Genomic DNA, 24,684 nt, shown 5'->3' with positions numbered 1-24,684 from the left:
CGGAGGGTGGGTGGGGGAGAGGTCGCTCTCACTGATTACTACAGCACCCCGTTAAAGAACACCTGCAGCCAGCGATGCTTCAACGCTGCAGGCGACCATTTCAAGCCAGGTGGTAAAAGCGTTCTTTTAAGCCACACAAGCCCAGGCAACACCACAATAAATATTTGGCGACATTTTCTACGTGCCAAGAAAAAGGAGTAGAGACGCTCCACGTATTTTTTTTAATTGTTCAGGTCTTCATTGTCATCATCTTCATCCTACTAGTGTCTACTGCGGGCGGAAGGCCTCTCCCAGCGATCTCCTATTATTCATGTCTTGCGCCAGCTGATCCTACCTTACGCCTGCGAATTTTCTATTTGCACCACACCACCTATCTCCACTATCGCACCATCTCTGCCGTCCGGGACAACGATTTCGGTTTCTCGGCCCCCATTATGGAAATCTAATATATCCCCGGTTACATGCCCTCTGCATTACGTGCATGCCGTGGCCAGCTCAACTTCATACTTCCCTCTTAATTTCAAATAGAATATCTGCTACCCATGTATGCTTTCTAATGCACATCGCTGTCTTTCTGCCTGGATGTACCAGCCAGTTGATGTCATTGCCACAACTCCAGAAAGAATACTGCGCCAGTCCCGCTGGCGGCTTCGTGCCTGTCAAGAATAGAGATCAAATAAGTCGACAAGGCTTTACTGCTCTAAGGTCTCAAAAAAGTGAGTTGCCGCATAACTGTGGTGATGTGAAACTATTTATACAATGTTTCTGTGCAAGACTCGCATGTAACGCAGTGCCGTAAAGCTAAATTATTAAGTGTTACACAACAGTCAAGAAGTGTCTTCATTACGGCGTCATTGTCGTAGTCTAGTTCTTTTCATACAGCCGGGGGCATCATTGTCATTTTATTTCTGCCATGCCACTGTCATCGTCGTCATGCGGTGATCGCCCTTGTCATGCTACCATAGTCGTTGTCAAGCCGTCAGCTCATGCCAGCGTGGTAGCCATTTTCACTGTCCATTACATCGCCATGATGCTGTAGTCCTGTCACTGTCATAATGCCGCTTTCGCCGTCATTGTCCTCATGCCGCGTCCAACGCCACCTTCGTTATCATTATAGCCCTTTTCACGCTGTCATCATTTTGACGCCATTCACGCCATCGTAAATATTTGTTGTCATCCTTTTCTCGTTGTTGTCGCCCTGCCATTGTCATCATGGCGCTTTTCTCCTGATTCTGGCGTCACCGCCATATTCATTGCTGTCAACGCACTTTTTAAGCCGGCGTCGTCGTTTTCGTGCCATAGTCATCCCGCCGCCGTCGGCACCATCTTCGTATTTATCATCGTCGCCATGCCGCTTTCGTCTTTGTTGTCATCATCGTCCTTTCTTGGCCGACGTCGTCGTCCTATTCGTTGAGATGGTCTTCATTATTGCCGTTGCGCCGCCGGCTATCTCGTTGCCGTCATCCTGTCGTGGACGTGTTGCTCCTCCTGATTTTGATTGAAATGAAAGCAAGGGTATATTAGTTAACTGCTGCGCGCAGTAAATGATGCAAAACGCGTCTTCGTTTGTGTCTACGGTATTGAATCCCTCGATGACTGGGCGTCTGGAGACACGTCACATGTACAACGTATATGAAAGCCCACACCTTTAGAGATCTGACCCTCGAGGTCCCGCGAGCAACAAAAATGCGCCAGCAGAGTTAGCGGTGCTCTTTTTAGAGCAGTAAATAAAGACTTGTTCAGCTGCTATTCTTGTGATGTAAAGTATGAATTTTCTACTTCTACAAGCCCGGTTTCGTAGAGAATTTCCGCGAACAAGGCAATCAGCGCTGTAAGCATCGACATAAAGATTTCCGCATTTTCGTCGGCGCATCTTCGCTCTACATTGTCCAGCTTTCTCCAGAAACGCGTGGGTTAGCCATGACGCAGGTAGTCGATCTCTTCTGCAAGGTGCGACTCCGGTCTCCCACCCCTTTATTTAGTACCCAACAAGAGTCGAAGGAGTTCGACGTGTTCTTTAAGCGAATGCTGCTAAAGTCCCTAGCAAATGACACCTGGCACAGTGGGCACTGAGTGGTGCAGCTCTCGCAAACAACCACTTGTCGCAGACGAACAACTTGCGGGCGCAACTTCTCGGTCCCGTTCCTCCGCGCGCATTAGATAGTTATCAAAGTGGCACCGCCAGGTAGCCTCGACGGGACCTAGCCTTGCAGCAGACCGTCAAAGCCAGGATCAGAGTCACCAACTGAAATAAGAATGATAGGGTATGAGTCTGTGTATGAATGGCAAGAAGTTGACTGCACACTGCTGGGTACACTGAACTTAGTGGGTTTGTTGGGAAGTACATTACCAAGCCTTCGCGACAGTGGCGCAACAGTTGCACATCCGACAGGGCAGAAGATGAAGCATGCAGGAGCACGTGACGTAATAAGTTCAGCAGAAATCATTATGAGGCAAAAACAACAGCAAGAGTTATGTATATTCAACGCACATAATGGAATTCATGTGAAGTGAAGCTTCAGTCAAGCGGTATGTAATGAAATCGAGTACAACTAGTTGTGATGCGTACAGTTGCGCTTAATTTTATCCTATGCAGTATGCACCGTAAAGAGACACAAAAGATAAATATTAAGTTGAGGCTGACTGTTCAAATGCAATTCCAGAAACTTCGCAGCTCTTGTTTCGTGCTAAGAAAATACAATATTTAAGAGAAAATTGCGTCTGTTGGGCCCGCATACCTTTAGCGCCATTCAAATCGCCCAGCCCTGAGCGATAGCAGTGGTCACGTTGTATACACCATCACCACCATTTACTGCCGTCGGTGAGTAAAACAGCGCCCGAGAGGCAGCGCTACGCTATTTTGCGTAAAGGGCAATCGTGCGGTCATGGAGAAATTGAGCCAAGACAGAACGTTTTATTCTACGCTGCAGCTTCTTTTGTTCAAGTGGTGCGGACCACTGAAGCATCCCGCGACATTAGATGAACGCGAAGTTCTCTGCTACTTGCAGTTTGTGTAGTTTTCGCAAGCCAGCGAAACCAGCACAGCACTGCGCGATGGAGAAACTACTGAAACGCGAAAGCGTGAGCGGCAGAGTCGAAAGTTAACGAAAGCTTTCGACCGCCCACGTCGTTGGCAAGAGCAACGTCAATGATTTCTTTTTTTTTTTCTAAACATCGTATAGAACTGAAGATGTAGGATTTTCTTCGGTCTAAATAACGCCATGCTATCCTCTTTTATTACGAAAGGTTGAGTAATAGCGACCGAATCATAATGAGGAGTGCTGAAGTCACCGGGATGGCACTTGAAGGTCCCGGCTGAGTCGCAAATCCTGTCCTGAATTTACCTCAATTTCTCGGTTACTAAGATTTAATTCGCGATAATATTGACGCCTTAGAGGTTCCGGAGCCATAATGTATCACTTTATTGTAACCTAATATATTTCTTAAGTTTCCCTTTAATGTAATATTTACGTTTATCCACCAGAAAACTGACAGCTTTAGCATCATGCAATTTTTTTGCTTTTTGAACAACACCGCTCATAAGCCATTCCGATATGAAAACACCAAATCAGGCGTGTAAACAGTGTGAGACGTGTACGCAACGATGTCATGAGGACGATGGCTATGTGTGACGCTTGTCGAGGAAAGAAGTCTGACGGCAGGTGTATGCCAAGGAAGGTAGCGCACATATTTTGCTGCACTTAAGTATCCTGTACCTCTTGTGTCACAGTGGCACAAACCAATTCCCGACATTGGCCAGGAAAGAGCGCATACAGGGTTTTTCAGCGAACACTTTCGAAATTTTTTAAAGGCTGTCTGTGGCAGATAGCTCAATTCTAGTTTGTGAGCCGGTCTACTGGAAGCGGCGGACACTGCTTGTACAAAAAATTGAAATGCGAAACTGTCTAATTAACGATCATTCACTAATTAACGTTTTAGCTTATAATATTATGACCCATATTGCAATTTACAAATTCTAGCAGTGGACTTTGCAAGGCGGATCCACTTGGAACGAATTTTCAGGACGACATCAGTTTCGAGATTTAAATTCCCGAACTTTCTTGAGAAACGCATTGGCGTTCCAGTTACTTGTGTGCTCCAGTGCATGAAACGACGTTTTGTTAACAAATTGACTAATTGTTATCACAAGCGGCAACGTTAGCGTCGGAAACCATCCTAATTCATCAAGACGATAAGAGTGCACCATATGACAGCAGAAGTTTGCTTTAGTGAGACAAGGCACATGCCTCATATTTGCTGGAAATAGGCGAGGTGCCGGTTGAGTCAACTGAAGCAACTCTTAAGGCCACTGGCGAAAGCGGCCTCTTGCTTCAAAGATTGACGCCATGCACGCCGACCTTGACTTCTTGTGACATATGTTGTCCGACAGAAAGTGCAATGTGTAAGAAGTTCATCTGAGGGTATTCAGCACGGAACTCACACGTGAAACGTTGTAGAAATCACGCGCCCAGCTTTGAAGCAAGTAGGCCTTGTTTATGGATTACGTCATTGCCATTCCTGCACCGCTACTAACCTACAGGCAGAGAAAGATACACGTTCATATGTCAAGACGAAGAGGGGAAAAAACATGAAAGCGAACAGTGAGCGACACCTTCAAAAAGGAAGCGCAAAAATTAGCCAAGGTTCACCAAACACCTTGCAGACGCTTTCATCCATCGCTCCGAGAGCAGGCCTTCAGGCATACGGAAGAACGCACGAATAAGAAAAACGCGATCTCTACACTATTGCTCGGGAGATGTAAAGCGCATACAAGAAACGCGAGCTCTTTGAAAAGCCATTGCACATGTGGACACCGGTAAGGAGGGAGGATTCAAAATAGAAGTGAAATGCGCATACCAAACAGACCAAACGTAATCAGCGCTGCGGATTCTTCTCGAGGATGACTAATATCTGCGCTAACTATTCCACCTCCATTATGGCGTCATGCCCATCTAAGCATACGAGACGGGCGATCAATAGATTATGTGCTGCAAGGGGGCCTTGTGCGCGGCGAAACAAACATGGCTTCCAAAGTTCACCTTCAACTCTTAGTTTCGTTAAGGGCAGCTGTCTTGAACAGTTTTCTTATACTTCCCGACTCATGTCTGTGCTGACGTCTGCGTTGATTCTCTTGAACTCTATATCGCTTGAATTGTTTCGAAGCTGCGTACGTGTGAACGTTTGTCTGAACTTTTTGAAGCTTAAGTGCGCGAGCTGTTGACCCACGAGATTTCTTGATTGTCACTGCCCTGCAACTTTCTTAAAGCGGTGGCAGCTGGCAAGAGGTACATGACGACGCCATCGCGAATGTGGCGCAACAGCCTGAAGATCAGATAGGGCAGATTATAAAGTGCACAGGAGTACACTCCGCGGCAAAGTTCGGCAGAACAATTCGGGCAGAGCTCATTTACGATGGCTAGCCAAGTGTGCAAACAGCCGAAACGCGTCATGTATGAGACATTTAGTGTGGCCGGGCTCCTGTTTCGATAAACAAAGTGAGACAAAAAATAAAGTTCGAGAAACAGACCCAGTCAATTCAGTGGAAATTATTAAAACAAGAAAGACTATAGAGCTTTACTATAGCAAGACAGAAATATGAAAGGAAGTGTTGTACGATAACAGAAAGAGCGGTGCCTTGCTATTTGAATCCCGAGCTGGTGGCCTAAGGACCAAAATATACCACCGCAAAATATCGAAACTAGATGAGACGTGTGTCTGCTGCAGCAAAAATAGTTAAAGTACGGAGACAACTCAACATATTCTAATGGAATGCAAAGGCATTCACTCAGTGAGATCCGTAGGTAACGTCTACCTTCCTGACGCGGTGGAATGTAAAGCGAATGGAAGCATTAACCGGTTAGCAGTCGAGAAAAGGTAGAGACGTTTAGAGTATTGGCGGCGAAGAAAGTAGGGAACACATTGATAGGGCCGGGTTTTCTCTTCTTTTTTTAGTACGGGCCGCATGCCAAAGACATTTTCACCCGCTCATATATTTTACCGTTTACAGCGACCTCGCTTGGCTCCAGACGAAGCGAAAAGTAGCCCTTCAGCCTTCATGTATGAAAGCATACATAGACATTCAGGGACCACGTCATACAGAAAAGCGTGTTCCGCAATATCCTTACATTACTCTCGTAAATCAATGGAAGTTCAATCTCTCGATATTTATGTAAATCGCTTGCCCGTCTAAATTGACCAATTTCTCGGACGTCGTTGAGTTCGCACCCTTCAAAACGTTGACTCGTGTGATAGAGGGACAAACCTAATGAACGCATGGCATGGCATGGCATGGCAAGAGCTTTTAGTCCACAGAAACTAGGGTCCAAGGGCACAAGCCCCCAGGCTAAATCGGTGGCTCCGCCCACGTAGGCACCGGTAGGCCAAAGGCTTTCCCGTTGTCGTGAGCTCTCCGGACGGCCAGGAGTTGATCTTGGAGGAAATCGCTGGATATGCGCCGACTCCAGTCCTTCTCATTGTTGAGATCCGAAGTCCTTTGTTTCGGGTACAGCCAGAACATATCATCAAATAGACACGGAGTGAGTCCAAAACTTTGACATTCCGCGGGAAAATCCTGGTCAATTTTATTAAGCACAAAAGGTGTGGGACAAGATTTAGTTTGAATCATTCTTAATGTGACTGCTTGAGCTCGGTTGATCTTCTTAGGGGGCGCGGGGGGAGGAAAAAACCACCTGCCGTCCCTATAGTGTGAGGTGATCTCGTGAAAAGTAGTAAGTGGGACTTTGTAGGAGCCGCAGTCATCCTGGAGCAGTTCCTGATCTGATGCGCGGCATGTGAGATCTCGCACAGCAGAGTGAGCTTGCTCGTTAGGATTGCAGCCATTGGGGCTGACCGAGTGGCCCTGATGAGCCTGAAACCAGAATAGGTGTGAGATATCCAGTTGGTCGCAATTATGAGTATTAATACTGTGTATAAGTAACTTGTGTACTTCTACTGAGACGAAGCCGGCTGAGTAATTCCTAATAGCTGTACGGGAATCGGAGAAAATCGTGGAGCCTCTCCTCATTGTAATTGCAAGTGCTATGCTTGCTTCTTTGGCGGCATGAATGGAGCTCGTTCTTAGTGACGCCGCGCTTAATAATTTACCGCTCTCATTGACCACGGCAATAGCGTAGCGGTTGCCCGATCCATAACTAGTTGCATCGACAAAAAGAGCTGAGCTGTGTTGTTGGTGCAGTTTACCCAGAATCCATTTGGCCCTGGCGTCCCTTCTCCCCTTCTTGTGGACAGGATGAATATTTCTAGGTATGGGGTGTACAACTAATTCTGTCTCCACCTCCTTGGGTATTTTGAACTTAGAGACGTCTCCTCCTCGAGCAGTATTCCGACTTCATCTAGAATTTTGCACCCTGGCTTAGTGTTGGAGAGTCTTGCAATTTGTGACATCGAATGTGCCTCAATGAGCTCATCTATAGTGTTATGAAGTCCTAACTTGTTGAGGAGTTCGGTAATCGTTCCGTGCGGGAGTCCCAGAGCCCTTTTGAGTCCGGAGCGTATAAGTGCGTTTAGCTTAGCCTTCTCTCCTTTCTGCCAGTTCAGGTATGATGCAATGTACGCCACATGACTGATGAAAAATGCATGATATGCTCTGATGAGATTGCCCTCCTTGAGGCCTGCATTTCGATTTGAGATTCTGCCCAGGAGCTTTGAAGTACTGTTGGCCTGACCTGTGAGACTGTTCAGGGTCGTAGCATTACAGCTCCTTGCGTCAATGAGAAGACCCCGAATTTTAATTTTCTATACTCAGGGTATGACCCGCCCTGTGTTGCCTGCGATTTTAATTGGCAGAGTTTCTAAAGGCACAAGGTTTCTAACACCCTGTCTCCCCTGTCTAAAGAGCAGCAGCTCAGATTTACTAGGTGATAGCCTGAGTCCGGTGCCCTTAAGGAAGGATTCTGTGGTGTCTACCGCTGCCTGTAGTGTCTGCTCTAGAGCTGCGAGCGACCCCCTTGGGACCCTCACTGTGATATCGTCAGCGTATATGACGTGCCCCAAGCTCGGCATTTTGGAAAATTCCTCCTAGAGCCTGTGCACGGCAATGTTAAAGAGAAGTGGGGACAATACTGAACCTTGTGGTGTGCCGTTGTTGCCTAAATTGTATAGACCACCTGTGACTATACCGAGTTCGACCCGAGCTGTCCGATTAGCTAGAAATTACCTCACATAATTGTAAAAATTGCTTCCCAGGTTCAAGGTTGAGATTTCATGTAGGATATGTATATGTGCAACCGTATCAAATGCTTTGATAAGATCCAGACCCAGGAGGCCCTTTACGTCCCTGCTAGGGTCGTCAATAATAGCCCGTTTGATCATGATCATGGCGTCCTGTGTGGATAATACCTTCCGAAAGCCTATGAGATTGTGCCTGAAAAGCTCCTGGTTTTCTATATTTTCTATTATCCTGTTATGAATAGCATGTTCGGCTACCTTGACAATACAGGATGTAACTGATATGGGCCTGAGGTTCTCCTTTGTGAGTGATTTGCCAGGTTTCGGTATAAACGTCACCTTGGCCTCCCTCCATTCCGGTTGGACAATGCCGGATCTCCATTGACTATTAACTTTGACCGTGATTACGTCTATGGCATCATCGTCCAGGTTTCGCAAAAGTTTATTTGTGATGCCATCCGGACCCGGGGCAGATCTTCCATTTATATTAAAGAGTACATGCCTTATCTCAGCTGCAGTGAAGTCACTGTCCAAGTTTGGTTGCGATATTCCGGAGTAAGGTTCGCCTATTTCTTCGTTTTCGTATTCATTTTTAAGTGGCAGGTACATGTGTGCGAGGTCGTTTGCGACCTCTTTTGCTGTCCGCCCTATAGTTATCTGTTTATTGACGATTCTGTTTATGGCGAGGTTTGTAGCACCTCTGGAGAGCTTGTCATTAACTAGGCTCTTCAATAGATTCCATTTACCTCCTCTGCGCAATCTGCAGTCTGTTTCTGAGCAAGTTTCGTCCCATTGTTGACGTGAAAGTTGAGCCGCGTATGTTTCGATATGACGATTAACTTGGGCGATCTTGGCTCTAAGTCTTCTATTAAGTCTGTGACTCTTCCATCTGGTTAGAAGGAAATTTTTTGCTACCAGCATGTGAGCTAGCTTGGGGTCCATTTTTGGGACTTCGATGTCTGTTGAGACTGCTTTAGTAGCTTTCGTAATCGTTGCCTTTAGTTGATCTAAAAGCTCCTCATAGGATTCATTATCTATGCTGGTTTTCTTACGCAACTTACGAAAGAGATCCCAGTCCACGTACTCATATTTCCTTAGTGGTGGTGGTTGGGTCTGTAAGATGACTTCAATTATGTAATGATCACTTCCTAAATTCTCCTGCAGATTGTCCCATGAGCCTTCAATTCCGCGAAGGAATGTTAGATCCGAGGTTGTATCTCTGGTAGTGGAGGTACCAGCTCTCGTGGGGAAGTTAGCATCTGTAGTAAGAGCAAATTTTATTTCACTTGCCGTGGTTGCTAAATTAATACCCTTGACGCTCTGATGACCATAGCCCCATTCTTTGTTGGAAGCGTTGAAGTCCCCAGCCACTACGAGTGGGGCTGTGTTTGCCTTACTGGAAATGCGGGCCAACAGGGTCTTAAAATCCCTTTTCCTATCTTGCGGAGAGCTATAAACTTTAGCTATATACATGTTAGCTGCTTTTTTTGTTCTTCAGGATGAGTTCGATCATTTGTGCTTCTAGACCAACCTTGTACTTGCGAAACTCGTGAGTTTCATAGGAGGTACCCTTTCGAACCAAAGTCGCCATTCCCCGACCCCCTGGAATGGTCAAGGTTTCGGAGTTGTAACCCGGTAGAGAGATATCCTCCTTAGCTAGTGTTTCCTGTAAGAGAATAACGTGCGGCTTAAATTTGGCCGATCTAATGAGCTGCTGCAGGGGTACCTTGCGCCTTCGGAAACTCGCACAATGCCACTGCCATATTTTAATGTTATTGTTGTCGTTTGAAGCCATTATGATACCATTGGTTGACTACCCGAACCCCTAGAGTCCGTGCTAGGGCTACCGTTTGTGCCTCCGTGGACTGCCGATGCAGCCGCTGCACTTGCCTTTGCCTTAACTTCGGGCCTTTCTAGTTGGCCCACTCGAGCATCTAGATTAGTGATGAGCTCCATGATTTTCGCCAGAGTACTATCTATTGTTGCTAACCTTGTGGCTATTCTGACTTTTTTGTGTTTGGGGGTGCCTCACTCTCTCCCATCTCCTCTGCCTCAAGAGGTTTCTAAATCTTCCTCCTCTGTTTCGCTAATGGGAACAGGGTGGGGGGCTTTACGTTTAGGTTTGCCGGCCAAGGGTTTTGGAGCCGTTGTCTCCATCTGACTACGGGGTGTTTCGGGCCCTTCTTTAAAGGATTTGAAAGCCTCCCTGAGCTCAAACAGTTCTTGCCTTAATTTCCGATTTTCTGATTCTAATGCCAATACTCGGGGATTTGACTCACGTTCCGGCTGTGTCCTACCATTAGTACTCCTAGACCTTGCCCTTGTTGGTTGTCCTGGTTTCCCAAGGCCTCCGTTCTTGGCTCGATCGACTCAGGTTGCTCTTGGGGTCGACTGTGAACGGGACCTCTATCTTGCGCCAGGTCCTCGGGGTTGCGGGTCGACACCAGAAGATTCTCCAGGGCTGGGTTGTCCTCTGGATCGAGAACGCCCCCGGGAGCGGGAGCGTCCTCGTGAGCTGGAGCGTCTTCTTGTGCGAGAGCGCAAGTTGGCGTCATTTTCTTGCATACTCCTTTGCGCTGGAAATTGTCGCTGTCTTCAATGTCGTCGGCCACCTGTGTATAGCGTGCTTGCTGTCGTTGGCGCCTTCGACGCCTTTGCCTCACAATATAAGGCATCTGGAATCTTCGACTGCATTTTCGGTCCCCAGTTGGGTGTGCGCCACCGCAAATAGCGCACTTTGGATCACAATGATGATCTTCAGGTGGGGAAGTGATTCCACAGCCCCTACACTTTCTAACACTTGCCGGATTGGGAAGCACGTCGGATCTATGTCCGATTTCACCACAGCCGTAGCACACATCTATCTGTCGTCAGTAGAGATTACAGGCCATGAGTACGTTACCACAAATAACGTGGTTTGGCACTCTTTGTCCTTCGAAAAGTACCACCACCATTGTAGTTTGCTTGATCCGATGTACCTCGACGAGGCCCGGATTTCGGTTATTGACGAAAAGGGTTTTCATTTCCCCGTCGCTAATGTCCTGGTCGATACCGTGAACAACACCCTTGCATATATGTTCTCCTGCTGCGGTGTAGGCCGCCACTTCGAAGGGTCCATCCCTCGTATAGATCTTGCGTACCTTGGCGTAAGCTCACGCGTTTTTTTCCCGCGGAGTCGATACCACCAAAATGTTTTGACAGCCGTTCGGACAGTACGTGTCCTCCGTCGTGTCTTCCGGCGCTAAGGCTGCCGCCATGGCCAGCGCTCTGGAGATATGTTCCAGGCTGAACTTTTTTAACGTCGAGGCCGCCACGGGGGCGGACAATTATCTTGATGTGATCCCTCGGTTGCATCGGGATCGTAGAGGCGGTAGCGACGCGCTTAAGCACGTTCTGCGAGGTGGACGTGTGGCGACTACCTTTCCCGCCATGGATGGTATCCTTTATAGCCACGGATTTCCCGCCAGCGGCTAATGCGCCTCTCCTTCGGCGAGTGATGGCTGTCATCCATCCGATATCTTCCTCCGAGGTTATCTCCATGCCTTCAAGGGCTAAGCCGGAGGCCATGCCTACACTCCGTCGTGCGCGTGAGGCCTAGGCCTACAGCGCGAGTTAGGGGCTGGCACCTTTTCTACGTGGCACGCAGAAAACAGTTTGCAAAGAGGCGAAAAATGGACCCACCGGCAAAAAATGGGCATCCACGTAATCCTTGTGATACGACGCGTCGACCGACACCAGGTTATCAGGGGTGGCACAACAATTCGGTGCAAGAACATTGATCGAAGCGGGAGCCAATGTTTGCACGACCGCACTAGTCGGCTTCTTCTTCTTCCTCCTAATGAACGCATTCAAGACTTTTTTCTCTCGTTTACTATGTGTTAGTGCATGGGTTCATGGCTTTTAAGGCGATTACCTTTATCTGACTCATTCGGCCATCTCCATGCATCAGCCCTCTCTCTCTTGTTCTCTCTTTGGTTCGTTCGCTTGTTAATGGCTAATGCATGCGCAAAAAGGCACTTACCAGGGCGAACACTGCCAGCGACTGCACCAGGATGCTCCAGTGTCGGCGATTTTTCACGTCGAAGCTCTTGGTGCATACCTGGGCATTCAAAGGAGCAGCACTTCTTGACAAAACATCGATACCCTGGGTTTCAACTTTTTTATTCTAGTCAGGCGTTTGCTTCGCACGCATGGTTCTACGAGCTCGCGTTAAAGATAAGAAAATTGCTATGCGCGCAAGAGAACGGTTAATTAAGCAGGCCCAGAAAATTTTGGTAGCATATTGCATGAAGAAATGAATTCACTGGTGGAACAGTCGTGATCGAGTGAGTTAAGAAATCAGTGAGTGAATGATCAAGCGAATGAACGAGTCGGTTTGCCTCGCATTTCTTTCGCATGAGACCCTCCATACTGAGGACCTTACAAACTTCGTTCAACTGAAAACTGAGCAGCAAATCAAGGATACATTGATATATCTCCCATTGAACGTTTACGATGTGAGTATTAGACAAAATATTGACAAGAGTAATGCGAACAATGCGAACTTGTATCAAAACAACTCTCGCCAATCTTAGCCGATGTAATCAGCAACTTTTTTTTTTCAGCTGCTGTATTTCCTACAAGCCTGAAGGCGCGGAAAATAATTCCCATTTTTAAGACAGCTGACCGCGAATATATTAGCAACTATCGCCCAATTTCAATTTTAACGTTCTATAGCAGTGTAATCGAAAAACTAATTCACAACCATTTAATGAAAGGAAATGCCTATTAAAGTTTAGCTCATTATCTGATGACCACTTTTTGTTATGACAAAGCCTCTCTTCCACAGAAATGAGGGATGATTGAATGATTGATTGATTGATTGATTGATTGACTCGTTCATTCATTGATTCATTGATTAATCGATTGAGCACATACCATAACATTATCTATGAAATAAAATAAACAGCTAGATTCGTGGAACTTCCACGTGATGCACACAAGTTCCACGAATCTAGCTGTTCTATCTCTAACTGACTACATAAAAAAATGTATTGACTCGGGAAACTTAGTCGGATCTGTATTTTTAGACTTCAGTAAAGCTTATGACACGGTTAACCATCAAGCCCTGTTTAATAAACTTGACTCTTATGGTATAACCGGTCCTGCGCTAACATTCTTAAAAAATTATTTACTTGACCGGCCATACACAGTACATGCAGCAAATACTTTCTCAGTAACAAAATGTATTAACCAAGGTGTACCACAGGGATCAGTTCTGGGCCCTTTGCTTTTCCTTTTATATATTAATGATCTTCCGGATTCTCTTAACTCCACCAACTGCGTTCATTGCATTTTATACGCAGATGACACAACCATATCTTCATCTGACAAATCTGTTACTACTCTTACTTCTAAGTTAAATATTGCATTAAGTAACATTATAATATGGTGTAGCAACAATTACTTAGTTCTTAATCCTTTAAAAACTAAATTTATGTTATTCAAAAGTGCTCAAAGGGCCTTAACTTCTATTCCTGAAGTAAAGCTTGGAATTCATTCAATTCCCGTTAGCACCGATGTCACTTTTCTTGGCATACATCTTGACCCTAACCTTACATTTCGCTCTCACTTCCAACATCTCAAGCACAAAACTGCGTTTGGTATACGTGCATTAATTAAAGCTCGTGCTTTTTTTTCTCGTGAGGCACTGCTAGCGTTGTATTATGCATTCATTCATAGTCACATTAATTATGGCATTGTTTCATGGGGCAACACGTACGCTTGTCACTTATCATCAATTCAACATATCCAACATCAGTCAATACGCATTATCACTTCTAGCTCCATGCAATCCAATGCCTCTTTGTTACTTCGCGCGTATAATAACTTGCCTATTAATAATTTTTTCCAGTTTAACATACTCGTCTTACTCCACAAGTTGCTTCATAATAACCTTATGTATCCGTTCATTGCAACTGACCGTTTGCAGAATAAAAATATGACCAGATTTGCGGCTAACTACAATTTCTTGTTACCCATGGTTCATACCAATTACGGCAAAAAAACATCTTCCTTCGCTGCAATTTCTCTTTGGAATGAATTACCATCAACCATAAAATCCTGTACTTCTCTTGCAATTTTTAAAAATCACCTTAAGCATCATTTCCTGCGATAACTTAACTACGATCTGGCGGTGTACCTTTGACATTTATCTCACATGTCATTTGTTGTATTTCATCCATGCTTTTTTCCGACTTTCTGTTATAACTTGCTTTTTCCTGTTTGATCGTAAATGACATGTCTAATGATGTATTTGATCTGTAGATGTCGTCTTTAATACGCTAATTTGCTGACTATTTATATCACCATCAATGTTGTTATTATTAACCGAGGGTCCCACTACAGTTCTTTCACTTTGGGACCCTCGTCTGTATATTTGTCATGTAATTACTTCTTTTTTTTTGGAACGAATAAATCTTAATCTGAATCTGAATCTGAATCTGAATCTGAGACAACGTAGGTGACGCCCAAAGTTGTCTCACTTTCGAAGGACAAGGTTGGTCATGTCACAAGTTTTCCAGTGGATTCAACACACGTGACGTGTGCAGTCTAAACATTTCCATAGGTGCCAATCCAAGTGGGACAAGTCGACCCAAAAGCATTCACGCACCCTCTCCTTGATGCAGGCGTCCAGCTGGAGTGCAAGATAGACGACCAGTGCTACGGTGACCAGCGACAGCACACCCACGTACTGCGAGAGAGAGAGAGAATGCAATGCGCGCGTTTCACCTACGAATAAATAAACTTCACACGAAATAGGAGCTGTCGTGACTTTCTTTTTCTTTTCTGACAAATGTTCACATTAGTGTAACACTAGAATGGCGTCAGCGACCGCATGAACTAAAGCAACCGAAGGGTGACGCATCGCCCAGCTTTTGTGTCGAGAAGTGTGTCCGACGTCGACGTGTTTTAGTCTCCGGCACCAAGGCATCAATCCCGGTCAAACATATCGGAACTATGCAATGCATCGCGCTACACTACAATTCTACGCTGTTGTCCGAATATGGGTACATTTACTGGGTGTCACATCCCACTCCCATTCAGAAGCGCCCATGCACGTACGCGATCACTCTAAGACTACGCGGGCAAAAACTTCTGAAGAATTTGTCCGGCAGCATGATGCGAAACACTGACTCTGCAGCCCATACGCTTCGCTCTTCTGTGGGCGTTTGCGCCCTTTACACAGTACCGTTTCGCGGAGACCAGCTCCGTGTCTTTGCACGCGCTGGCAAATGGTTAACAGGCACTTGTAACGATTACTTCGCGCAAGAAGCAATTGCGGCCGGAATGGCGAATTATCGCTCGCATGCAACAATGGAAGACAACATTCATTTCCCTGCCGGGTGAAAGCGAAAGCCTCCTTGGTGCATAGGAGGAAGGTATGATAATGCGCAGTTAGCTCGAGCGCTGAAAAGCGAGACACAAGAGCAGCGGTGCCCTGCCAGCTCGTATAAAGCGTGATAACTGAGATTACTAGGGGTAATGTGACGCTTAGGTCGTTCGGTGACTGATAGACGTAGCACGTGAGTATCAGTGGCTCGCCCTCCTTTTCCCTAGATTGTCGTCTGCCATTTGGAAAACATAAAGAAGCTGCGCCATGTTATCTCAGCTCATGGTTTTTTTAATTGAGGTATATAACGAATACCAGTTCATTTCGCTCCAATGCTTAGGGGGACCGCTGATATACGTGGCGGCCTGTTCGTCCAGCACGTTGTGAATTTCTCAAACTACCAATGATCACGCACTTATTGAGCATGTTTTTCTTTTTGAGTGAGCTATCCCTTTGCTTTCAAGTATCAGGTGTCAGCTGACTCGATATAATAAAAATCGCTTTTGTTAGCCTTGATTTAAATTATGGGAAAACCTCCTATATCAAACATCTGCGATTTCGTATTGACAATCTTATGAGAACAGGATTCCGAGTTGAGCGAGATGCTAAGCTCTTTCGTGTCGAATAATCATAGCGCGGGCAAGGCGTTTGATCTGCTCCACTCCAGACCTATAGATATGCTCCTTAAAACAGGCACCAGCTCGTTTCAGACGCCATCGCATCGAGATCGATGCGCTACGTGTAACCGCTAGCATATCGAATTAAGGTGATGCGCTGCCAAATCCGATGCGCCACCGCCGCAAGCTTTTAAACGTGGCATGGATATTGCTTTGTAAGGTCGCATCTGAGGTGGATAAGGTGTTCTAGTTCATAGATCAGAAAAGCTAAAAGCGTCATGCCAAGCACGACGAATTTGCAACGAACACAACGACAACTGCGGTGAGCATTCGTACCAGTACTTGCGAGCACGTACCACTACGAGCCATCCGTACCGCTCTCCGCACGAGCCACCACAACCCAGTGTGGCAATCAGCAGCAGCATGCAACCGGAAATGACGTAGAAGCAAGCGACCTCTGTCGGTGGCCGGCCGCTGTCATCGTCCAGCAGTGCGCGCGACACCTCCAAATCGGGCCTTACCAGCGCCAGCAAACCGCCCGAAAGCAGCACCGCCCCGATGGTCTGCGGAGAAAAGAGAAATACTTGAGGTCGTGGCACCATTGCTTAGACTCTCACGGCACCTGCTGACTGGAATGTTCGTGTGTTCCTTAAAGCGAAGTGTTTGAACGAACAAAATACGCAGTACAAACATATGCACTGATGAAAATTTGCATATTTATTATTTGCATTGTCACTGTGCGGCTGGACGACTGAAAGGAGGAAAACTAATAAATCACCGCTGTGAAACAAACCGTACCACTGGCAGACCTTCAGCAGAAGCCCACGTAGTCGTTACGTTACGGAGGACAGCCACAACCTGACTGTATAACGTTGCGTCTAACGCAGCACACGCAGGTTCTGGGTTCTGTTCCGTGACGTTCGCTCCCTTTATTATGGCATCATACTACGGTTCGTACAAGTAATCTTTTTTACAGGATGACACCTTGGAGAGCGTGGTTCGGCTACAAGGTTATCGGCAATACAAAGACATAATAGAATTCCACATTGGCGGCATGGTGGGGGTTGCTCGGAGGAAATGCCCACGAAGGCAATGTGCTCGGGGTATTCAGGCCGTGTTCCGTCTCGGCCTTACGAATAATTGTACACCGCACTGGCGGGTCAGAACTTTTTTGCGCTGCGAGGTATTTTGTTCGGTTCAATGAAGACCACATGAGACCCCCGTAGCTTCTGAGACCGTTCCACGATTTGTACAGCAGCAACAGCGAATTCTGTTTCTAGTAAGAGGTTGTTCGAATCATAGGCGGTATACCATCGAAACCATCATAGCGATCACGCTACTTACGTGAGCGAGACAAGCCATGCGCAAAATGCAATCGGTCCTGCTGAATTCCCAGAGTGCACACCAAGCGAAGTTTACACGTGTTCCCCTACGAGCACACACTTCTACTGAGCGCGAGTTATAGAAAAAATGCATAATCTTGACATGCACGCCACAACAATCCGTGCATTCGTAACAGCTCGTGGGCATTCGTACACAGCAACCTATAGGTGCTTTTGTGGTTATGTTCGAGGACCTCGGGCTTCCACCGTAAGACCACCTTGCTGGTTACTCTGAATAATGGCTGATAAGTGCATAGTACTTACGTTTTGTAGGTGTTTTGTAGTCGTGCCCATCGCAACACGCGCTATGAATTTCGCATATCCAATTAACTCGGTTAAAGCACTACGTTTTCGAACTTCATTTCCAATGCTGCGCTTAGCCGGTAAGTTTTAATGTTTCGCGGCAAAAGTAGTTTAATTTTGAGGCACAGTTCGCTGCTGTACTTGTACTATCAACATCGCGAGATTCACTGCCCCGAAAATTTTTTTATGTGCGCTGTTTCCACCGTAATTTTAGAGCCGTTTTACTTACCTTGGCCCCAGACGAATAGCACTTGTACCGGGTGGGTCAACTGCATTTTCCCGCAAAGCGCCAAAACTTTATCCTAATGCTGGCACACTGGTGCCACTCGCGTCAACATTTGTCTTCCTTCTTCTCCTGCCTCTCGACAGCGGCCATTGTTGCCAAGCGCATATGTCCGCTGCCGAAAAGCATGGTTTCATCAGTTGGAGCGTCACGATATACATTTCAGTGGGTCCTGAACCACTCCTCGGGCTTGGTGACAAAAAAGCTTTCGGCGGATAGCATGCGCTGCGGCGAACATCTCAGCCAAACTTTGCAGATGTGCGCGGTGCGCGACGCTCACAAGCGGAGCGCGAAGTCAAATTTTTTTCGGACACTCTCTTTTCAAACGAGGCTTTCTCTTCAGCCGTGTTGGGGCTGCCGGCGGCTTGCTTATGTCTCCATATTCAAGATTCCAATAGACGGCTCCTATTGGCTGACAGCTGACATCAATCAAGAAGAGTGTGTGAATCAGCGTACTTCTTCCAATTGTTTCTGCGTATATTTATTGACGCAGTTTAATAAACAGCCCGAAATAATCCAAAATGTCTGTTAAGAGTTTAAATAAGAATTAACTACTTCCTCCACAATCCCGCTGTCTTCTGTTCACGAACTGCCGCTGCCGCTCGAATAAAAGTTAAGTTTTGGCCACCCTGCTTATCGGTGTCGTAAGCGTTGGTCTCGCTGATTTCTATTCATTTTGAACACTCAACTATCCTTAAGCGAAAAGAGTGCAGGCACCAAAATCTCGGGTAATCATTTGTTTACTCTTTCGTAATGCACACCACCTAAAGGATAATAATAACAGCAGATATATGCACGATCATGTCCGCAGCAATTTAATACAGAACTGTTTCCATCACGCAGCTCAATATTTTTAAACTCCGGCCAGCAGGTGCGGATAACCTTTGGGTGACATTTATCATGAGTATCCAACGTCACGCACATCACGTGCACCATCAAAGCGTTGGCAACAACTAAGTTATCCACCGTCAGCTCAGTTTCACACGTCAGCCCACGTTCCTGAGTAGACCATAAATATGATCGCCTTGGAGCAAACAAGGAAGGACGGAAGGGAAACAGGGGATTTGGTGCTCCCCTTGTTCCACTCAGTTCATTCTTGTTTGTTCCAAAGCGATCATATTTATGGTCGACTCAGCAATATGAACTGGCTAGCCCAACAACATGTACTTCTACCTACGTTCGTCGACGCCGAAGCTACGGGGGAGACGCCCATTTGCATCACCCGCCTGTGTTTGGACGAATGCACGCGCAGCCGCTCTGAAAATGCACCCCCGCCAGCGTGTGTAACACCGCTCTATTTTGCTCTCAGGAATAACACTTTCATGCTGGCTTTCGCGACGAGTCTGGAGAAGAGAACCGCGCTTCATTTCTAGACTTCAAAATTAAAATGAATTATCTTATAGCCGTCTGCTGTCAACTATGAAAGTGTTTCTAATAAGCATAGAAAGCTTACGCTTTAGTAAACTTAGCCTCCAAATTTGATGTGTACGCTCCTTTAAGGTCAGGTTATACGTACGCTTGAAAGCGAGCGCTCACTCCTTGCCGCTCCTGGCTAAATGTCTTGGCAAAAATCGCTTCGTACTGAGCTATTCATAGCCTTCAAAATCCGCAATTTCGATGTACTGCTGTACATCATGCCAGGCGGTGCAGGTCAAAGCCGGTCCGCACCACGTAGCACGGCCAGGCTTCAGCACATGAACGCGAGTGCGCACTCCACTTCTGTCGTGCACATATAGCAAACGCTGAGCACAGTTGCATGTGGCTGCATCTACTACGTAGCTTAGATACCACCGCCGCCACCGGGTGCCGCGACGAAGCCGATCGTTATGATCGTTAATCTCGCAGCCGCTCGCTGGGGACGCGTTTGCATACTCCGATTGGTCTCTGTAGGCCACGTGGCACCAGGTGTGCAGTGAGCTTGCCGAGCTTCAACATCCGACGCGAACTGGTCGTCTCATTACCGATTTGTACACCTTCGAGGTGTGCCGCAATCCTGGCCGAATCACGTTAGGAGACCTTTCAACGCGAGTACACAGTGATTCATTCATCGCTTAGCCGATGTGAGCACTGCCGGCGTACTCGAACGAGCGAACATATATAACGACATTTCGTTCGACCCTCGAAAACTGTGTAATTGCCGTAGAGATAAGTGTCGAAGGAAATGTGCTAATTTCCACTCGAAGCGAGAAGAGAGAACCGCTCGTAGCTATCTGGTACACTGTAGCGCAGCAAAGCTACCAGACACCGTAAGCTTTGGCTAGCCCAAGCAAAATTTGAGGGATAGCGTCCGATTTTGACGCGTCCTACGCGCCAAAGTCGGAAGTAGTGGCGTCTACGTGAACATCTGCAACCAAATTTCAATTCCGAAATTTTATTAAGGAGAGCGCTGGGGGGGGGGGGGGGGGGGGCACGCGCGGCACTACCGTTACCTTCCCTGTAAGGCATTGAAGGAGCGGCGGGAGCACCGCGAAAAGGATCAAAGGAGATTTCGAATGACTCCGCATCTGGCCAACACATTGAAGTACATCTTGCGGCGAATCATTTCTGAAATAGTCAATTTTCACCCCAAATGCATTTCTCAACTCCGATAATAACTTTTTCCAGGGCCCCTTTATGACACTGTTAGAAATGATTTGAAGGGCGCTTTCATTTCAAGCTTTTATAATATTCTGCAGGTTGGTGGTGCATCTTTTCAAAGTAATCTACCCATTGACACACACTTCCTCTCAGTTATTAAACAACAAACAAAACATCATTTTCCCTCTTGTCTTCCGTTATCTAGAGAACACATATGTTGAACAGCAATGGTAAAGCCATTTCCTTGGAATACGAGATCCTTGAACATCGATCGCTTACAACTTCACGGTGAAATGGACTCTCCGGCTCGACGATGTGGCGGTCCTTTTATTACTATGCTTGTTTGTTATGTCTTCCTTCTAAGGTCCATCGATGTCTGAAGACGCTTGCTTTTAGGCGTTCTTGTGTTCAAGGCAGCGAGAAATTAAAAAAGTGGCTGGTAAATTTTAAAGCATTTTCGCATGTTCTACCATTATCACTCCTACGAACTCGAGGATTTTAATGGTCAGCGGCTTTTCACGTGTTCTAGAAACGGCATTACCGGGGATAGCTGCGGCAGCCACTACCACAGTAACGGTCAGGTACTGAGATCCACATGTGAGCAAATAATATGGTTTCAACACGCGTTCATCGAAGACAAGTTGGCTTTTTGATTTATACGAAAGGTATTCTTTTTTCTATTTGCAACCACCCACTAGCGGCATTCAGCAGGTGGTCCTAAGGAAACCTCGAGTAAACGGGGCTATTATACGAGTGTATATCGCGAAGACAACTCAATCTTTCTTCTTTATCTGCATTAAGAATATCGTCTGCGAGTAAATATAGTTACGCTGAATAATTCTTTATTATTGTTATTGTTCTTATCATTAAATGAACTTTATTCTCTCTGGCTCTCTCGAGGCATTCCCGCACATACAAAGCCTATTTTACATCATATCGCAAATATATTGTGCAGATATCTGCAACGTGGACGAAGTTGTTAAAAGGGAGAAATCGCCATCCATCCAAGAGTTGCACGAAATTAGAAATTATGAGTTTCTCCGAAAGAAAGCTTCGCTGTTGACGAAGCGCTCGTCTTGGCTCGGGTATGAAACCCGAGACCACGGTCTCATCGGGGCGGCCGCTCTAACATCTGAGATAACCACGAGGTTAGAAGATTGCGTCAGAGGCGTGCGCACAAAGAGACAAGGCAGGGATGGCAATCACCCCTCCCCCACATTGGTGATGGATTGGCCACTTACTAAATTTGTAAAAAAAAAACCTATTCTAGAATGTTCTTCGTCTTCTTTTTCTGCAATTAAAGCACCATCTATCGGCCTACCATAGCACTAAAAAGTGCGATTTGCATGGTAGAAAGTACCGAGAGCGCGTGCCTTCAATCAACTTCAATGTACATGTAGTATTATTTTTTTATATATTTGCGTTCGTCACTTAAAAGATGTCTGTCACTTTTGAATGCGGGACAACTTGGTCTTTTGAGTGACTGCGGAGATTTCATGGGAATTAGGCGGGTTTGTTTTACTTTTTTACGAATTATCGAGGCGTCGAGACTGGCGTCTACATTAGGGCAGACAACTGTCCTCATAGCACACTGTATTATGGTGAACTATTTGTTGCCTGAATACTGCCGTGTCTTGTGGGTAGGATGGCAGCAGCATGACGTTTCATCGCCTTCGGTATCGGCACAGTTTTCACAGTCAATCGCCTTCGAGAACGGCTCAGGTAAACACGTTCCCCCGCTCGTTGGCATTCACACTGGAGCACAGAAGCTTCCGCAGTAAGGTAATCTCCTCCGCGACCCGAGCCATTCTAGCCAAGCACAAGCCTCCGGGAAGAGCCATAGAGCTCGTGTGGGTCCCGGCTCACTCGCAGGTAGCAGGCAACACCATCGCCGACTACCATGCCCGAGAAATGTCAATCCGGGCCGAGCACGAGCCGGAAGAGCTACCGCAGCCGGTTACCAGCTTTCGGGACATTACCCGGATGTGCCGAGAGGAAAGATGCAGACTACCACTACCGCACCCCAAACTCACCAGGCAACAACAGACGATCCTGCGTCGAGCGCAGGCGGGATCGCTTGCGCATCCCGTACTGATGAACCGCATGTACCCTGCGGAATACGATATGCTCTGTCCTTTTTGCAGAAAAGGGCACCCTGCAGCACGTCTTGGCAGAGTGCACAGAACTCAAGACCTCCCCTCCTCCCCTTCCCACCAACACCACCAATCCCCAAGCCCTTGAGCGATGGGAGACCTTGTTAATTATCCAGCGCCGCCCTGCCGATTCAGCTCGCACTGACGGACAGGGGCCAGGAGCTGCTGGAAACATATGGGTCCCGTAACTAGGGAACCCCCCATCTGGTGCCTGCGTGCACCACCGGTTTATCTCGGGCCCAGTAAATGTTGCTTTATCATCATGGAGCACCTTCGGTGGGAACCACTTAATTCCGGCACATTGCGGGCAGTTCTCGCATCGATTCTCAGTGCACCCCTTTTAGTTTTGGCCATCGTCGTGCCTTACTCATGTGATTGACGTCGTCATTTAGGCGACATATCGTCGTTGCCGTCGTCTCCCCATCGTCGTCATGTCGGCATCTTGTCGCTGTCATCACAAACATAAATGCTCGCCTTACGCAGACCTGTTGCGCCATCTGGTGCCACATTGTGTAACCCCAAACGATGCTAGAAAGGTCATGCAAGTTTATCCACAAAATGCTTCGCATAAATTTGTTTCCCGCAAAGTGTGGGATCTGCTAACTTTTTTCACACGGTTTAAGAAAACACAGCTCTGCACTGGGATACTGTTGCCTTCGGACGTTACAATACCGACTGTTAACTCATATCCAGTACGAATTGATTACAAGAATCTCAATATTCACATCTGCACGTACTCACCCATAGAGTAACGTTCGTGGTAAGAAGCAGACATCGCGCAACGGGAGCCATGACGACGCTGTATGCAATCCGCACACGGCTAATACACGCACACGCACGTTCTCAAAACAAGGTGACAGGCCCGCACTTCACACACGTGTCTTGCTTCAGAGGCGCCACATCGTTGCGTTGAATGGGTGAGGCACACGACAAGCGCAACAGCTTTACTGAAGTGATACCCTGCCAGAGCTGTGAGGCTCGAGCGGTCTTCTGTGTTCGCATCACTTCGTCATAGCTTTGCGAAAGTCATTGTTTACCTGCTTTTCTCCTTGTTCTTTTGTTTCTATTTGAATGAAACTGCAATTAGCGCACACAATTAGTCGAAATATTCGGGCAAGTGGAAACCGCTGCCAATGCGCTTAAATGCGTTGCATAACAGCCCGAGCTATTGCATTATGCTCGCCGCAGGTCCTCTGATACACATTGCTAAGGTATCTTGATGGCTCCCAGAGCAGGGTACACAAGGAAACAAACGCTTTTTGGTGGCCACTGTCGTGAAAATAGATCGCTGCATACGTTACACTCTGTCAAAGGTGACGGCGTCCCACTACTCAGAGATGCAGGTTTCGAAGCTGAAGCGGCAAGCCACGCTACTCCAAAGGCTGTAAGTTTTCGAGGAAACGTCACGTATGTACATGAGAGAATACCTAACGGTCGGAAAAAAACTTTTCATCCCTCGGACTTGCACGCACATACGACGTCAAACGTGGCACCCATTAGCGATGGTCTCGCTCGCTGTCGTAATCTGCTCACGTTGACCGCGTTTTCTTCTCAGCCGCTGCCGTTATCTTAAGGGAAACAGATAGCGCCTTCGCGCGTGTAGTGGGAAGGCTGATGTTGGGCGGGCCGACGCCTTTATCAGCGACGACGACGGTTCATGTGGTGGCCTGCGTATCTCGCCTTTTTTATCCGCCGACGAAGTGCGTCCGCAGAGCCTTGTTGATCCAGCGCGCATGCTCGGGGGGGAAAAAAAGCTGCACACAGCATAGGAGGTGTTTTCGCGCGTATCGCTCGTACCAAATTAGTATTG

The 24,684-nt window shown here is 46.9% G+C and overlaps 1 protein-coding gene across 2 annotated transcripts; it reads right to left on the bottom strand.

The window, feature by feature from the left end:
• Window positions 1–677: 677 nt before the first annotated feature.
• Window positions 678–24,412, bottom strand: LOC142579977 (uncharacterized). 2 transcript variants are annotated; one of them, XM_075690673.1, is made up of 5 exons: window positions 23,616–24,412; window positions 16,533–16,739; window positions 14,840–14,920; window positions 12,209–12,286; window positions 678–2,245 (listed from the first exon to the last, which is right to left on the bottom strand). In XM_075690673.1, exons 1-5 carry the CDS (start codon window positions 23,664–23,666, stop codon window positions 2,168–2,170), a joined length of 495 nt encoding a protein of 164 aa, XP_075546788.1. In that variant the 5' UTR covers window positions 23,667–24,412; the 3' UTR covers window positions 678–2,167. The 2 variants fall into 2 exon arrangements, with proteins under 2 accessions (XP_075546788.1, XP_075546787.1); XM_075690672.1 differs by lacking the exon at window positions 23,616–24,412 and adding an exon at window positions 22,755–22,841.
• Window positions 24,413–24,684: the final 272 nt, after the last annotated feature.

This window comes from Dermacentor variabilis, chromosome 4 (assembly GCF_050947875.1).
Source record: "Dermacentor variabilis isolate Ectoservices chromosome 4, ASM5094787v1, whole genome shotgun sequence".
Taxonomy (NCBI): Eukaryota; Metazoa; Arthropoda; class Arachnida; order Ixodida; family Ixodidae; genus Dermacentor; species Dermacentor variabilis.
The sequence above is the reverse complement of the archived record's forward strand: the minus strand, read 5'-3'. Positions and strand labels throughout refer to the sequence as shown.